At 41.7% G+C, this 19,159-nt stretch overlaps 1 protein-coding gene across 2 annotated transcripts in view; it reads left to right on the forward strand.

Annotated features, from left to right (window-relative positions):
- cadm2a (cell adhesion molecule 2a) overlaps positions 1-19,159 on the forward strand; it is a 193,783-nt gene that overhangs the window by 135,991 nt on the left and 38,633 nt on the right. For both annotated transcript variants that reach the window (XM_079171374.1, XM_079171375.1), the window contains exons 2-3: positions 3,823-3,972; positions 17,796-17,948. In XM_079171374.1, the coding sequence (XP_079027500.1) occupies positions 3,823-3,972; positions 17,796-17,948 (303 nt within the window). The remainder of the gene's footprint in view (positions 1-3,822; positions 3,973-17,795; positions 17,949-19,159) is intronic.

Consider the following 19,159-nt stretch of genomic DNA (forward strand, 5'->3'; position numbering starts at 1 on the left):
CTATAACAGCTTTTTGGTTCATACTTTACCTTCTCCTTACCGTAGTGCCTGCACACAGTTCTCATGTTGCAATGACGGTTTATTGCCAACACTACGACTATGTTAACTTTAAGGATTATCTACTGTGGACTTGTTTACAACCTGCCTTATTGTCCTACCACTTTGTTTCTTGCTTCATTGAAGCAACATCCCAGTGTTTCCGGATCTCAGAGATTTCTTTTCATGTCCGATAGAAACGAGACTGATCCTTTTGAATTCAAATCTACAGTGATGAAATCCAGAGTTTGCATTGATAGGGCATTTATGTTCGACTGGCTTAAAAGGTGAATTGGCTAATCAAAACTGTGGACTGCCTCTATCCATTTTTGTAATCCTGTATTCCCGGCCCATGCATCATAGCTCTACAGCTCAGTTGAGCTCCAGTCCTGGTATAAAGGTCAGTAGCTCCGGGCTGTCCGTCTGTCTCCCTGCATCGCTCTCTTTTTCTCTGCTTCTTGAATGCCTAAATAAGAAAGGTTAGTAGACTCAGCTGCTCTTGCTTGAAAGGTCATGTTGGAGAGCGGACAGGAAGCATCCGGGATACTCTTATTGGTATTATTTGTCCAGTAGTTTGCTTTGGCAACAGGTACTGTCTGTCTGAATGTACCTTTTTTGTCGTAGAAATATCTCTACTGGCTGCACCAGCATCTACTTTTGACGTAGTCGTAATAGTTTAGTCTTTTTGAGAAATATTAGAGACGCTACTTTGTGTGGTGGGAGGCACAAGTCCAAATGATTGTGGGGGAGCTTTGCCGCCAGCCTTGATTATTAGCCAGTGCATACAGTGGGTACTGGAGGGTACTGAATGGTCCCATTAAATCTTAAGATCCAGCTCATCTCTGGAGACAGCTGGATGAAGGGTAAAGTGTGAGAATCTAGAGGAAATAATAATTTGCTACTTGTTTAGAGGCAGCTGCAACCGGCGTTGCAATAGTCACCATAAATAAATCGACGCTTGCCTTGCTCTATAGTATAAGACAGTTACGGTGACACACGTATATTATCCAACTCAAGCTAAATAAAGCAAAGCTAATTTCATTATGTCATTACTTCATAATGTCATGCACTTGAGGATGTTGTTGACCTGGCTTAGCCTTGGCATGTCAGTCAAAGTGGAGGGCAATTAAACTGACCCCACTCTCCACGAGAGATATAGCCCAATTGAGCACAAGAAAGGAGGTAGGATCAGGATAAATTTGAAAGACTGGGGAGCACCAGGAAACAGAGAGAATACGAAAATGAGAGACAAAGAAAGTGGAAATGCCACCCTTCAGGGATCAACCAGAGGAGGAAACGTGACTCACAGAGAGAGAGAGAGAGAGAGAGAGAGAGAGAGGAATTGAGAGAAGGGAATTGAGTGGAATGGTTGTGAACTGGAAAAGAGAGTGCAAGAAACTGAAAGTAGGAGAAAGCTTGGAGGTGAAGTGAGGGAAGGACCTAAATTTAGACATGGAAATCAGGAGAGAACAGCTGCCTCTTTCCCTCAGGAGATACATTTAAATCAGGTCTGGGTGGCCAGGGGGGGGAGAATGGAAGAACCTACTCCATTGGCCAATTAGGCACACGGAACACTGCACTGTTCTAATATAACCATCATTGTGGCCCCTTTGGCCCTTTCAGTCCCACCGGACGTGTTTGACCAGACACCGACGAAGGGCTTAGGCAGGGGGATCCCCGGACTATTGTGACTTTGCATAAGTGGAGAGGAGAAAAAGGAAAGGAAAGCAAAAAATAAACTTGAATATATGCTATAATATGTAGCTTCTGTCCTGATAAGTAAACATGCAGCCTCTCATGTGTGACACCTATGCACAGTATGTACCGTATGTAATATATATATATTTTCAAATGTATTTATTGCAGTGAAATTCAAACACTATTTATTATGTTACATTATATTATTAAATATATTCTATCATTTTTTCATAGTCTACATTTTGGAAACACCCATATTCCCAAGGGGCACGTTAAAAGGACTTTGCCGTACTCTCGTGTTTTTTCTGTGTTTGTCAAAAGCAGATCATTTGAAGAACAAACTAGCTGATTATATATTCAGGGATGAGTACAGGGTTGACAATACAACAAACAAGCATATCTCCAAAGTGTCTCCATCTTCAATTGCATTTTGCAGGGACACATCCACTGCATAATGTCGAATTCTACACTACATCATATTGTGCAGAAACTCGCACAGAAATCATCATTTCCACCATTCGGTATGGCAGTTAACCATTAATTTCCCTTTGCGGCCGGCACAAAAGAAATAAATTGTTTCACACTGGGCTGTATGTTGCCCAACTGCGTGAGTGAGAAAAATGAGGAAAAAAATAAGTGATTTAAAGAGAGGAAGTAATAAATAGAGCGACGGCTGGCGCAGGAGAACGGTAAATCGTTGGCAGATCATGTGTCATGCAAAACTACCATGAATAAAACATATTCCTATCCTCCCATAGCTCTGCTCCACCCCCCCCCCCCCCCCCCCCCCCCCCCGTTTCCCTGCCCTTCCCTCTCTATCTCTCACACGCATGATTAACCTCGGGAGGCCTTAATCAACACTGGAAATGACCCGTGCTCCTTGACTTACCTCTCTCTACCTTTCCTCCCCTCCTTCACCTCACCCTCTCTCCTCTCAACATGTCCTTCACCACAGGTCTGTCAGTGATGGGGTTTGCTTCACCCGCTAACCCTGCAGACAAGCACTGTTTGATGGTTTGTTTATCTTACCTGCGCAGTCATTAACTGAAGAAAGGGAAACACAAAATTGCCAGCAAAATGAGATCTAATACCGAAACAGCGTTTGAATGGGAAGGTATCAAACAGGAATGGAATTTAAAAAAAACTCCTCAATTCCAAATATTTCTTACTTCTTTATTTCCTGAAATATGTTTTTTTTTTTCAGCTTCATGATCCTTTCCCGGGGGAGGGGTGGGGGGGTGGTTTAAGATGGGAGAGTTAGCAGGGGATGAATAATCTTTCTTACCTAAGCCTTTAGTCACACAGTCTTTAAAACCTGTCCTCTGGGAACAGGGACAGGGATAGATATATGGTTATTATTATGTACTTGCTCACAGCCTCCCTCACACACACACACACACACACACACGTACACACCCACTAAAACATACGCACACACGCACAACAGTGAGCTGTCCAGAGTTCTGAAAACTGGCAGCTATTGGCTCGCAATAGAGACCTGTCCATGGCGCTGAAAACTCTCTCTACTTGGACTATTCACATGCAACAATATAACACGCTCCTCTCATTGGATGCGGGCATTGCACACACCAGCGTCCACACATGCACACACACAAGTCTACTAAAAATGTTTTTTAATTGGTCTCCCCTGTGTAGCTGAGGTTCCAGGGTTGGTACCGCAGGCTAAATGCCCCCTTTGTGTTCTATGTTAGGGTCCAATTTAGCACACAGTGGTGATTGGCCATCCTGGCTGAACATTTGCTTTTTAATTAGGGTGCTAAGCCTTTTTCAAAGACATAAACCAGATTTCCTCTCTTGACTTCTAGAGACGGACAAGTCTTTTCTTTGTTTTATGTACATCTTTATGAACCGACTGGATTTTTAAAGTCTCATTACTTTCTAGCTTTAATTTTTTGTGATCATCTGAAATTCATCAAGCAAATTTCATCAACAGAGCAACCTTACACATCAAGCACTCAAACGTGTACCGTCTGTTTAACTCTGTGTGCCGTTGTGTCTTTCGATCTCCCCCTTTGCCGATGCATCTTCATCTCTTTTCACACATTTCTCTTCTGGGTTGTGTTACAGGCCTCAGCGGTCAGTACCCACTGGTTCAGAATATGACGGTGACAGAGGGTGGGACGGCGAACATGACCTGCCGTGTGGAGTATAATGACAACACCTCCCTCCAGTGGTCAAACCCAGCACAGCAGACCCTCTTTTTTGGGGACAAGAAAGGTACGTTTTGAATATTGACAGACAGCAGCTGCTGCACAACAGATGCAGTCTTACAGAGTATTCCCTGTTAGGTTTATGGTGGTTGAGAAATGCACAAAACACATAAAACTATGGGTTTTTTTAGGCTGGAGAGCAACCCGAACAACCCCTCGTGTTCCTGTGTGTTTGTCAGTTGAATAAGCTGCTGTTTTTGTTGTGTCATACCATCTGTCCCACATTTCATGTGTCTGTGTTTTCCTGGTGATGTTTGTTTTCACAGACAGTGCATTCATAGTGCATAGAAAAAGATACACAGCTTTCCTTTTGGGATGGATTGCATGAGGCTATTTTCTTTTCTTCACTTAATCCGTCAACCTTACAGACACCCCTCTGTTAAGGAAAACAAATACGGCCAGCTCTCTATTTCACTAACTAACTAGTCGAGCACATTAACTGCCATGAACAATTTGGGGTTTTAATGTTTGTGATTTTTTGTGTGCAGTCGATTTCACTTCAGTGTCAGAAGTGGTTTTTGAGTATATTTGAAAAGTCGAAATGGATAAAAAAAAATGTAATTTGGTTGGAATCTGAATCAATAGATGCATACACAATACTTTCATCTTGTTGTTCAAATCAAATTAGGACATCAGAAACAGCCTGCACACTCTCAAAGTCAACCATTCACCCCGCTGTGCAAGTGTCCTTCACACACAACCCTGCAGTACTTAGCTCGTACTGCCTCTAGCACACACAATGCAGTGGTGAATACAAATCCAGCGAAAAAGAAGTTAGTTACATATCATAACGCCAGATTCTGGGTTCATCCCTGCTCAGTCGGGAACATTTTCTTTTTGTGGCCTTGTGCCCTGCACAGGCCTCTCGCACGTCCGCAGTAGCGATGTGTGACCATAGTTCTGCTCCCAATTTAAACCGGCATTTCTTCAGCTGGTGTAAGTTGGGCCCACAGCTTATAGGGCAACACCTATATACTCACCTAGAATCTGGAGTTACGGTACGTATCTAACGTTCTCTTTTGAGAGGCGTCGCTATCGGGTTCCCAATGCCCCCACTGTGACACCGAGGTCCACAAGAAGACAACACGCACCGCTTCACAAACCGCAGATGCCGAACGTAAGAATGTGCAGGGAAGGCGCCGACTGCGACGCGGTTAACACACACACAGCCCCGTGTCGAGACAAATATATCACACTCTCTTCACACAGCACTGCCGTTGCAGAAGAGTGGGGGACGTCAATTGACCTTCACTAAGCCCCTCCCCCCCCCCCCCCCCCCTGGTTACTGTTGCTAGGCCTGTCAAGCTTTCGCGCCTGCCATGTCAATAGCAGTGAGAGATATTCGATCGGAGAGAAGAGCAGATTATTGGCATGATGGTTTTGAAATAGCATAAAGAAGTAGATAGAAAGCACTACAATATACTTTTTAAAAACTACATTTGCAATATAATTTGTCGGCGGAGTATTGTGAATGAGGCGGCCATTAAAATCAAGGGAAAACGTTTTGACTCACTATAGCTTTCTTTATCTAATATAAAACTAATTTATTTTTGTAAAACTCACCAGAATATTGCTTGCACATCATGGGCTTGATTCATACACTGGATATCTTGAATTAATTATAATATGTATTCAACCATCTTTGTTATCTGTGTGTATGTGTAAAGCTAGCTGGCGGTGTTAGCATCTTACCTTGGAGTACACAAAGTTTTTGTTGATAGTCTGATGAATTCAGCTGGGAGTGAAGTCTTCCACCACGTTTAATCAATAACTGACATCTCTCCTCTTTAGGCTTCTGGCTTTCTATGCCTACTTCCAGTTGCTAACGAAGGATTTGACAATGGCCGTTCTAGGGAGAAGCTTAGACAAGGATCAATTCTGTTGATGATCAGATTAGATGCTCCTAGAGGTGCCTGATTGGGCAACTCTTCATCTGACATCTAACACATCGAACACTGAAAGAGTTCGGGAGGTTTCGGGTATACATCTAGCAGAAAGAATCGGATGAAAGGGCACAGAGAAGCCCAGATGTCTGCCACTGCCAGCCCTCTTAGGAGGGCCATGGACAAGGATAACGCTCTCGTTTGAGAGCGCTCAGATGCCCTACAGAGGTCCCACTCCTGCTGCAGTGTAGGCTAGTGTGATGGCGTCACGCAGCCAGTGAGACTGATGTTGTTTTGACAGAGCCATGTCTTGAGAGTGCCCTCTGTATAATGAAGGAGCAGCTGCAGCGTTATGTTTATGTTAAACATACGTGCGACATACTGAGACAAAGCGCACACTTGTCAGAATTGATGAGATGCTTCTTCTGCCTCATTCTGGTGAGGATGCATTTCTACAGAGAAATGAAAAAAAAGAGTTTAAGACTTTAGGTGTAAATGAGGGATTTGGCTGTAAGGTTGCTCTTCTCTAATGGAAAAGCAGGATGACGAGACCGACAGAGGGCATAGGTCACTCACTCTCCTAGCCGATGTCAGGGCCAGGAGGAGCGCGTCTTGAAAGATAGTATCTCAAGAGAGATTTGGGCTATTGGGCTACTGACACCGGGCGTGCTGAGATATCACCTCTAACTGACTTTGAAGGATGGGAGGAGGCTGATAATTCAGTAATGCACGTTTTAAACAAGGATTTGTTACCCGTGAAAATGTGAGGGAGTGGCTGAGCTGCGCCAGCTGCATTGTGACTTGTGCAGCGGCGAGCCTTTGCCATGTTGTTTTGATGCTTGGCAAGCCTTGAAAATGTGCCTTGGTGGCAGGTAAATGATGTGGAGAAGGAGAGAGTCGCTGCTGCGAGGCTCCTGGCCACTGTGGGGATGGAGGAAGCCTGCAAATGTGGAGAACCTGCTATGGAGGGAGCTGAGCCAGCAGACTTGTGTCCGTCACAGCGCTCTTCATTGGGGATTTGTTGACTGTTGGACGCTGAAGAAAAGATGGTAGAAGCCCTCTTTGTCACAGCTGCGATGTGAGAGGCCTGTGGAGGGCGAAAGGAAAATAATCTTTATAACAGTGCATGTGCTCACATAGCGACAGCTCTTAGAGGGCAAAGCCTACATGAAATAGAACAAACCAAATAACCCGAGCCTTGTATGATACAGCATTATGGCCTTGTGTGTAATTGATGGGGTGGGAGCATTACATGAACAGTGACAGGCAGTGGACTTCTTTGCACCCAATCAGCTAGTTGGTAGTGTATTCGTACGTTTTTTGCAATGGGTTATGGACCAAAGGGAAGACATCATAATATAGTAGCGCACTTATAGTAACACATTTCCAGAATAGCTACAGGTGACTTGGAGGCGCATAGATATCAGCGATGAAGGTTAGATTTTTGCAGAATAGCCATATTAGCGGACCCTGCGTTACTGACTCCCCTTGAAATGATGTAAATTAAATGAGACTCATTAAAATGTGTTTACTCAAACGAGTAGTTCAAACGTGTGGATTTGGATACGTTTTGCAATATTTAACAATACAGCATGAATTAAGCATGAAATCACTGGGGCTTAATATTGTTTTTACTAATACGAAGAATATTATATATACTGAATAAAGTTTTGTAGTACAGGACTTTTAACAGCCTCATCAACCTCACAGCCCACTTCCTGAGAGAAAATGGCCTGCCATTAATGTGATCTGCAGAAAAGCACTTTATATAGTGGAAACCTGCACCTTGCTGCAGAGAAATTCCTTCCATTAAATGGATGCAAACCCTTGTTATCTTTCCACACATTCACAGGCTCAGTAACACACACTCACACACTAACAAACACATGCACACACGTTGTGGGTGTGGCGCACCGCCGCCACTGTTTTAATGGCTAATAAGTACAAAGGCTTTATTCCTGACCTTCCACACCCTCTTCAGTAAAGTCCCCATAAAGAGGATTCATGGGTGTTATTTTGTTGGTTCATGCCTGCTGAAATGATTGTGCCCTGTGCGTCTCTCGGCTGTATTAGTTGAGTGTAATAGAGTATGAATCACACTCTCTTGTAAGTGTCTGGATTAAGCACATATGGGATTTACACAGACTTCTTCCATTATCCATCTGCCCACTGGCCTGCCATGCATTGGTGTGTTCGCACACTGTACGTGTATAGGTGTGTGTGCGTGTGCGTCTGTGTGTGTCTATATGTGTATGTATTTTGCATACAACAAGTGAATACATGCAAAGCATTTCAATTTTTTTGCCATTCACATTTTTACTTACAGCAGTAAAAAAACCTGTATTGAACATCAAATTCAACAGTTGATGTTCTCTGCAGGTCATTCCGTATCACACCAGGGGTCGGTCTTGGGGGTTTATTTCATGGCATGTTCAGTGCAGAGCTCTGAGATTGGAAATGAAAAAGAAGCCAAAAACTCTGTTATTATGAGAAAAGCAAAAGGATACTACCGAGGCCCCCAGAATTGTGTCGCTGTTTTGGATCGTTGTGAATGAGTGTGTGCTTTGGGAGTTGTCTTGCTGAATGTGGTAAATTCAGATGCACATGCTGATGGGAGCACTGAAATGTTGAGCGTTTCCAAAGTGCCACTGGCAGTGTGAGAAAGGAAAGATGTCTCAGCTGCAAACGCCTTTGAGCACAGTAGGTTTCAGATTAATTGTCCTTGCTGCCTGTTGGGAAGAAGAAGAAGAAGAAGAAGAAGAAGATGGGGATTACGGAAAGCACACAGTTGCTCTAAAATACAACCTTAACTCACCAACGTTTTGCATAATTTGCTCGGTTACAATTCGTTGAAAATTGTTTGTTCGTAATATTGTTCTATACAGTTCAACATCTACCTTCTTGAAGGTTAATGGTTGACTCCACATAAGTAAACACAATACAATTTCACGCTTTTCCTTTTTTTTTTTTACTGATGTCATACGAAATAGATTCATATTACAGACTTATGTATACACCGGCAACTGTCCAAAAAATCATCTGAATCTATTATGTTCGTTGTCTAATTCCACAGATTGTTGTCTGTGCACGTATGCCTGCATGTGTTGTATCTCAAAGAGTGTCAGTTACAACCTCTATTAAAGTCAGCCACAGAGCATTAGCATAAACATATTGTTTTTTCAAAGACAAATGCAGCAACTGACTCCATTACAGTCCTTTGAGTGGTGCCCGTTTGGCTGCTGTTGTTGTTTAATGTCAGAGCCGAGGCTCACCTCCAAGACATTTAGTCGGATGAAAGAGACTCCTCTTGTCTTCCGTCCTCCAGAAGGTGCTCCTATGGCTGTGAAGAGTTGTTTGAATTTCAAATAAGTCATTGTCCCGAAAGTACCCAATTTTGTCCTTTCCGTCACTTACCACTGAGGGACTTGAGCTTCGACAGCGAGCGAGAGATGAGCACTGGGCAATGGGGATTCTCTCCTTTATAAGATTCAAAAGAGGCTAAGTATCTCTTTACAAATTGCTCTTTTGGTTTCATTGTAATTCAAGAACTGATAATAGCTTTATTTCCTGGATGGAGAAATTTTGCACTGAGGCGTAATTACAATGTATTCGTTATTCCCGAACGAGAAAAAAACCCCCCAATGTGTAATTACTTTCCAGGCCAAATTTGCTGGCCTAATTAGTGGACGCGTCATGTGTGAGCAGTGGCTAAGGTATGACATTGAAAAAATGTATTCAACGCGGTTACTGTAATTTGCTAACCCTTTTTTCATCCCAGTTCTTTTCCAACACCCACATCAGTATTTTCGTTTTCAACCCACAGTACTCTCTTTACTCTGCCCGTGATGCTGCGGGCGGGGTGCGCCGCATACGCACGCTAAATGTGTGTCCGTGTCAGACGCCGAGGAGCACTGAACAAGCTGCGGTACTTGGCGCCTTGGGAGTGAGAATGGGTGGCTCTTGATCCCGTTTTCTTCCCTCTAATTGTCTTTCCATCCCTGCCTTCCGAAATGTGGCAGGACCGTGGTTTACCTATCCTTAAAAATGGCATAAAGTATTTGCCTATTCCGCACACATTTGGTAGATCTGAATGCATTATTATTATTATTATTATTAGCTGTGTCCAAAATGTGACTACTGCAGCGGACACATATATTGGCAAATATTGAAACAAACAGATGCTGTACGTATTTCTCAGGTGGGGTATCAAGGGTGACTACATTAAGGTGCTGGTCATTTTTGTCATAGCAAAGAGAATCTGGGTGCTCTGCAGGATAAAACAGTGACACACAAGACAGTGAGTCATGGGTTTGATTGCATTTTTATTCAGTCTTGCCTCACTAACATCAGGAAATCAGAGTCACCACGCACATTTATTGGTTCATTAGTACAATGCAGTATCTGCCGCTTTTGGGTGTAATAGTAGTACCATTTTTATGTTTTCCCAAAGCGCCTGGTGTACCTGCGGTGGATATCTCTGCCTACGCTGTGTCATCTGCACATTTATTGGATCTGTTTAAAAATTAAGATTAGTGTTCTGGGTGAACAGCTACCGGCCAACTGCTCATTTTTAGACCTCTGAGCTGCTAAATATGAAGCCATTCGTGTCCTCAGATGTCAAATATGCAGCTGTCTGAATCAATTTGCTGGCTGTTTTGTGGTTGAGTGCGTGTTTGAGTGTGTACGTAAGTGCACATATATATATATATATATATGTGTGTGCATGTGAAATGTCAAGCATTCCACCTCTCCAGTATGCACCCATGAAAGCTTTGATGCATTCAGAATATCTGTGCCTGAGCAATTTAGGGGATAGGCTTTTAAAAGTGTTCCAAAGTAAATAACAAAATAAGAAATGCTCGACAGAGTTTTTATTAAACAGATAGCAGAACTTTCTCTCAAAACTTAATCTTAGCAGGAAAGTTAAACTTTTGAGACAGCTGTCTTTTTTATTATTTATTTCCTGGAAGAGTGCCTCTATGAAACATCCTTTCATATCGGCCTGAAGATGGATACGGTATTCGCTCTGATAAAAAAAAAAAAAAAAAACTTGACTGTAAATCTCCAAAGATCCCTAACAAGTCCCCTCTCCCCAAGACAAGCACCATAAAACATGAGAGGAAAAGGAGGAAAAATGGAGACGGAATATAGGCCTTGGTGGGATAAAGGGGAGGAATTAAGGAGGCATTTTATTAGAGCTTTCAGACGCAGTTATCACCTCTGAAAGACTCAGGCAAACTTTTCTTTCACCTTGGTCCTTCTGCGTCGTCTCTCTTTGTCACCTCTCTTTGCATATGTCTGTTTTTGAGTATAACGTTCAGCTTTTGATTAAAAAAAAAAACAACCTTTTTCTATTTACTCTACATTGTATTTAGAGGTTGCAGTCAGGTATAATAATTACAAGCAGAGATCTATATAGTTGTCATTGTCTGTGTGTGTGTGTCGCCTGTGGAACAGAGGAACTGGTGTCAGATAAATGTCAGCTTTGTTGTTGTTTTTTTAGCTGTACACCTTGAAAGCAGGTTGGGGTGAGAAAGAAACTCCATTGTGAAGTGAAGCGATATATATCCAGTCATTACTGCCTTTATTAGTAGAGCTACTTATCATCCGTGAGGTGTAGAGAAAAATACCTGAGGCAAATGGGAATAATTAGCTCACACTTAGTGGTGCACGTAGGCTTAGTGGTTTTGTCTTCCGGGACAAAGTTCTAGAGCACCGAGGAAAGAAACCACATTTTATAATAGAATTCAGGATTTCTTTATTTTGGTATTATCGAAATGAAAATGTAACTCTACAAACACTGTCCACTTTATTTTGGGACACTTTTCAAAGTCATTTTTGAAGGACAGCTGTAGTGGGTATCCTAGAAGAGACCACGGTACTAGCTAGAGGGGAAAATGTATACTATGCAAAACACAAGAGGGTTTATAGGGAAGAGCTGTCTCCTCACTGACCCGCTTCTCACAAGGACTTAATGAAGTAGGGCTGGTGGAGGTGTCCCACTGAACTTGGCATGGCAGGTAGAAACTGATGAAAGGAAATCATTTCTGTCACAGGAAATCTCCACAAGCCAATTACTGTGTATGGAGTATGGCACATTTTTACATTTTAAAAAGCTGGTGTGCCTTTGGAAAGGCATAACAGGTAATGGAGGTTGAGGAACGGCAGAGATACAGAATATACATTAAGCTATTCAATAAACATTGCATGCTGTTGCTTCTCTCTCTCTCTCTCTCTCTCTCTGTCTCTATCTCTATCTCTTCCACACACACACACACGCACACATATACGCAGACAAGCTCAAGTCTCCAGATGGGGTGTTGACAAGGAAAAGAGACCAGTCACATCCAGACACAGGCAGCTGAATGTATATTCTGAAATGTGCACTTTTCTCATTATAACTGTGTGTCACTTGAATGAGCAAACACCTGCCGAGGTTCCATAGTAATACATACTGTCCCTGGAAAGACGAAGGGACGGGGGGGGACGGGGGGGGCAGTGGAGAGCCTGGGAGAGAGGAAAGGGCAGGGGGGGAGAAAAGGCAAAGGGAGAAAGTGAAATGTGCAAACATGATAGGTTTAAAGGGAGTGAGTTTAGAGTCATGACTATTTGCTTATGCATGCACTCTGTACGCCTATAATATAATCGCATGCCTAATGTTCAAATGTAATTAGCTGCCATACATACACATGCCCGCACACGCTTTGTTTACTCACCCGCTGCTTTTAATGATGGAGACAAGCAGGGAAAAACTGCAAGATATGCAGCCAATTTGGGTATGTGCTGTGTGCCAACACAACAATACATATACATACATATACATACACAGTGATGTGTTGCAATTTTACTGAGGCTCTGGCAACATACTGATGAGTCACAAAACAATCAGCTGTGTCGTGTGATAATGATAATAATAATGATAGGTTTCCCCATGTTGAGTTGGAAAATGTTTTTTGGCACTTCCACTCCTGTCGTTTGGTTCCTATATAGCTCCTTTAGTGGGACTTACAAGCCAAGTGTTTTGAACATGAAGGTTAATTAATGGACAGTTTTGGTGATCAAAATGAATTCCAGGCATTCACCGCATTTACCACAACGTCTGACTGTGTCGTACTCAGATTTTCGATGCTCGACCAAAAGACCAAGCCCCATAACTCGCATTTGGAGCTGGGGAAAAGGGTGTTGTGTCATGTTTTTGTGACTGTGCTCGTGGTGCATTCATGGGTTGTCAAATAGCTACAAGTTACAGTACAATCATTTTGCTGCGCAACTTTGGAAACCAAAAAAGCAAAGCAGGATGTTTTGAGAAATGTAATGTGAAGTAGGAAGCATCTTTAATGGTGGAAAAAAGTTGCTGAGCCTCGGGTGAGAAGAAATGGTTTGGTGGAAATTCCCCGACACATTTTTAAAAAAATTGTATTAACCTCTTACCTATTAATGGTTCAAAGATTATGATTGAATCCATTGAATAGGACTGTTTTACCCGCTGACTTAACATCTTCTCACGGGATGAAAACGTCACTTTTAATTTAAAAGACACACAACATGTTTGACCTTCTCCCTCTCACTTCTCCTTTTCAAAGATGTCTCTTTCTTCTTTTCCTTTACAGAGTTTTCTTAAGATGACTTTTCCCCTCTCTGTTCTGTCCCTTTCTGAATATGCTGTTTGGGAATAGAGAGCCTTGTGACTTCGATGTTATAGCCGTTTACTCTCTGTTATCTGATCGGTCATGGCTTCATTCGGGGGAAGCGCAACACAGCCTTCGAGCCGAGGGTCATCAGCCCTCATAATAAGATGAGCAATCTTTCTGCCTCCACTGGGTTTCTGAATATGAAACTGCATTGGAGTCGGCAAACTCATAAAATTGCCAGCGTCTCAAGGTACTGCGTATTTGTTCTGCCGAGATTAAGGGAATCAAATGTATGAAAGACAACTCTCTCTCTCTCTCTCTCGCTCTCTCTCTCTCTCTCTCTCTCTCTCTCACACACACTCAAACTGTATGCTCTGTGTACTTCAGCAGCAAAATAGATGGAGGTGTATTGACCATTTGTTGCTGAAACAAATCAAACTTTGATGCTGACAAGTGCTGCTTTGCTTTCTGTCTCTCTTTTTATGTACAGCGAGAGGCGCAGATAAAGGCTAAATGAGCAAAGAAATATGGACGTACATTCAGTTAGTAGATACTCCGTAATACAAATCCGCCACCCTTTGTTGTTGTCGCCAATAACATCCTCCATGAACACATTCTGGACTGACAGCGGTAATAGTGTCTAATGGCTGGCAGGCAGCTGCAGCGCAAATAGCAAAGGATGCGTTCCTCTCGTCTGCTCGCTCCGTCGGTATCCAACCTTTCACTGGGCGTAGAATGAGAAAAGGGAGGTTACATTGCTAGGGAGAGAAGGGGAAAAGATAGAAGACTTTGTTCATTTAATAGATAAATCCTTTTAAGAATTTGAGTGATGTGTGTGTGTGTGTGTGTGTGGATGTGTTCACTCCTTTCATCCTTTCATTATTGCATGGTCTTTGAGACAGATGTACGGTCTACATTTGTAAAATCTTGCAAGTGTACAAATGACCAAATCTTGGTTTTGATATTTTAAATAGATCAAGTTTATTTAAATGTTTATGCCCAATTTAAATGAAGTGTGACAAATAGGCTATATGACTATCAGGGCCCTAACAATTTAAAGACAAAGCCATTGATGTGAGAATTTGTTTTTAAGGTTTTATTCATTTGATTAAATGAAAAAAAATAGTATAGCATCTTTACCAGTTATATCACTATTTCACGGTTATGCGTTACACCTTTCATGTTTTTTTTTTGTTGTTTTTTTAAATCCAACCTTCCAGGGGGATCAAGGTGATCCTGCTTTTTGGCTCTAAATGATCCTGATCTCCGCCTTTAACCACTGAAATTTGCAGAAACAACACGTAAAGCATTATAGGATCACTAAATCCAGATTCTAACTCAAATGATCAGAATCTTCAGATTATTCTCTTTTTATAATCTGTGTTCAACAACATGCAGGTGACGAGGGGACGTTTTGATATTACCAGTTATTCAATGCAGTTGCTTCAGCCAAGTCACGTTTCAATTAGGCTCTCTCGTTACAAATGCGGATGCAATGTCATCACAGCTTTTGAGGTCATTGAGTTCTCGTTACCTTGCTTAAGATGACCAAGAAGTCAAAGAACTATCTATCTATCCACTACCCTCAGTCTCACACAAACACCTTCCCACAATGGGCTGTTGAAGAGAGGGAAGGAGGAAAGTAGAGCTGCATCGCGACAGCTAGCCAGCCGGCCACAGTGGATGTATTTTCTGACATTTGCCTGCTCATACTTCCTTGCCCAAAGCAAATAAGACGACTGTTGAAAAGAAACATTGTTTAACTTGTACACATTCACAGGTTAGTGGAGCTGCCTGGGCCGACAGAATGAGGTCTGTGGGGGTTGGAGGAAGGAGAGGAAGTGACAGAAAGGAAATACGGAGGCAAAGAGAATCTATTCTTTGTCTGGAATCAGTGCAAACAAATCTATTCTTTGTCTTAGTTTATTTTTTAAAGGGGACAAGGTTTATATATTTGTGTGCAGACATACTGAATTAAATAACTATCCTTTTAGTACAGGTCTCACCATTAACTCAACGGGCAGTGCGTCACACTACATCTAATTTGTTGGTCTTGCATTGATGGCGATGTGTACTCGTATACACACACACACACACACACACACACACACACACATATACAGAAACAGGAATGTACTGTCACCAGTGTCAAGCCTAAAGATATGGCATGTGCTCATATCAACGTGTCACGCCTGCTCAGGCTCAGTACACAGCCTGTAGAGATAAACCGGTGTTGTGAGGGACAGGAAGGGACAGAACAAATGCAATATAAACGAGAGAGAGCAGCTGTCGTTTAACCAAACTGATTACAACTCTACTGCCATTTACTGTAGGTGTTTAGCGTGGAACCGGCAAAGCAAAGCTATCCATCCCTTGGCAGGCCAAATGACACAAGATAGTGTGCTCGCTGACAATTTTCTACATTTGTCAGTTCCATGATCATTGCAGCAATGCATACACAGACTCTGTAAAAAAAAAAAAAAAAAAGAAATGCAGCCTGTGTGCCAATATCTCCTTCACAGTCACCTCAAGGGTTATAGACCAGTGACTGACAAATTACAGATGTAAGTGGGTGAAAACACATCTACTGCAGCAGTCGCCATTGATTCAATCAATCAAATATAAGACTGAGACCTTTGGCCATACCATTAATTGTCGCAAGTTACTTAAAGCTCTTTTCAAAGTTAATTGACTTTGTAGGTACATTTTTTTTTTATAGTTTTTTATTGAATCAAGTGTTTGTTATAGAGTAAACTAATTAAAGTTTGTGTTGTAGTTTAAAAAAAAAAGTTACATTATTGTTTTGGAAACTTTGAAAACTTTGAAACTATGGGAGAGAGACTTGTGGTAATGCTGACTGAAAGCCTTAGGATGTTGAAACGCAGTTTCAGTTCTTTACATACCTCTCGTATCATTTTTACCATTCAGCCGGCCGTTCTTTAAAGTACTCTACAAACAGACTGTCTAATGGCCTTTACTCTTCAAGTCTTTGTAGAGAGGTAACACCACCAGGGTGCTTTACTTTTTATGGGATTTATCCCAAATTACCATAAGATAAGAATGTTCTTTCATGTAGCCTCATATGAAAGAAAACATCAACAAATGTACAAAGATGTTCAATAATCTTTTTTGCTGAACCCAAACAGTCACACACACACACACACACACACACACACACACACACACACACACACTGCACTTGAGCGAGATGTTCTCTGAGTCACTTTGATGGAGAGCTGTTCCTATTAAATACGGTTTGTAGAAAGGTGTTGTACTTGCAAAAGGAAGGCTTGCATAAATCTCTTGAGCAGCCAAGGCCACAGACACAGAATGGATTAACTTTTTATCGCACTCAACGATCCACATATTGTCTTTTTTAAAGTAGAAGTCAGCCTTTTTGGTGGTTTTGTTTTGTACATCACAATGTACTGTTTGGATACAACAGGCATGAATTATGTCATGGTCAAGGTATTACCAATTTCTGAAAAACTTGTTCCCACTGTATCACAGACAAGAAGTACAAAGTCTACTTTGAAGACCATGGAGTATCTTTCAACAAGCCATCCAATTTCAGCAAATCCATTTCAACTCTCACATCTTGCCAAATTCTCATTTGGCCTTTTTCCCCAGCCTGTTATTGCAGTATTGATTTTCATTCCTGTTATGTCTTTCGTAAGATTACATTTTCATATAAGTAAAATATCTGCGAGGGTTTCCACCACAGAAAATGGTATGGTTTCAAAATAGAGGTGCATCGACCTGTACATTTTCAGATTCAACAGGAAGTTCAGGTCTGAGGTCCCATTTCAGTTAGAATTAAAAAAAAATGTATTCATTTAAATGTATTCATGCATATATCACTTACACTAACACAGCGTGGTGTGGCTACCTCAAGTGCAATTTTTCATGTCAAAGTATGAAATGGAACGAGCAAAAACAATACTCTACCACCAAGTTTAGCATTTCAAAAAGATTGGGCAAAATTTTATATCCGTGTGTGTAATAAATGTTTGTAGTACTACGCTTGGATACGATTAATATGTGTGTGGTTAACATGGCACTGTTTTGTTTTTTTCAACACTATGCACATGTTAAGCATCATACAACAGAGCAGCAAAGTAGCATATCACTGATCTCTCTTTTTCATTTTGCAGTTGCCTACTGTTGCCATGGTTAATGCGCCTTATTTGACTTGTTTGTCTGTGTGCATATTGTGCCCCCACAGACATAACATTTACAAAATGGTCATCAAATAACACACAGTTTCTATTTTTTAATGCTTACTAACTCCCCTCTCTGTCTGTATCTCTGTCCAGCTTTAAGGGACAACAGGATTGAGCTGGTGCATGCGTCATGGTCAGAGCTGACCATTAGCATCAGTGATGTCACGCTGACGGATGAAGGCATGTACACCTGTTCTCTCTTCACCATGCCTGTGAGAACAGCCAAAGCCTACATGACGGTTCTAGGTAAGTACCGATTTCATATTAGGTATAGTATTTAATTCCTGCTTAATAGAAATGTTCATTTGTCAATTCACTGTTACTGAAGATCAGTCTGCAACAACATAGTTTGATGGTGCGCACACCTTCCTTCAACCTCAACCTGTCCAGGCTGGTTCACCATAATTAAGAAGATCCAACATCTCCCAGAATTACTTTGAAGCACGGGCGTTGCTTTCAACTGTGGATTACACATTTGGAGAGAAAGCTAAATTGGTAGATTAGTAAGAAGACGAGGGCAAAGAAAAAGTTGTTTCGCTCACTTAATCACATTGCTTGTGGTGGCAATGCCCTTACAGTCTACAGAGGCTAATGTTTGTGATATCGTGCATGTTGTCTATTTGGAAAAGCTTATTGGGACATTCTAATGTCTGCTGTGAAAAAGGTCTATAGTATAATTGTTTAGTGTGTACATTTAAGACCTTAAAAGAGCAATATATCACCAAACATAAGATGGGCCCAGTAATGCAAGGTATAGTGCATCGCCAATTGCTGTAGTTTGCACAAACGGGTTCAACGGTTTCAATGAAATTAGGTGGAAGGTCAGGCCATGGGGCAGCGGGAAGATCAGCAGGTTTTTTTTGACAAAAAAGCAACTCTGACAGAGGGTTATATTACTGTCTGTATTCAGTTTTGTGTCTGTTTATTTCAGTCCAAACCATTATCGGTTCTGTCTTCTGTTTTTCCCTTCAAGACTAACTAAAATTAACAAATCCACAGCAGTTACAAATAGTCTGTTGCTTACGCCAGCGTCTGCAGACAAATAAAAACATACTGTTGGGCCCTCGAGTAATGTTTGTGTTGTGATCATCGCCCCTCACAAACTTTATCTCATTTCCTGCCACTGGGCTTATTATCTTGCCAATTAGTTTTCGCTAATGTTAATAGATGTCCTAGTGCACTCCAGGACCATTAGCAGGCTCTCTGTGTTAACAAGCATTCAGAGAATTAGACACATTAAAGGCGACTGCTCAATAATAAAATTATTTTGCAATACTGAACAATAGTTAATGGTGCAAGCCAGGAAACAGGGAGATGTATTAAACATTGAAAATGGTCTGTGAATGGCCTGGTTATATCTGCCACTGCTTCAGGAAAGTGTGCTGGGAATGAAAACAAGACAACATTGAAAATGATTTGGACAAAATATCAAACTGAATTGAGCCTCAAATTCAGAT

This window comes from Pholis gunnellus (genome assembly GCF_910591455.1).
Source record: "Pholis gunnellus genome assembly, chromosome: 13".
NCBI lineage: Eukaryota > Metazoa > Chordata > Actinopteri > Perciformes > Pholidae > Pholis > Pholis gunnellus.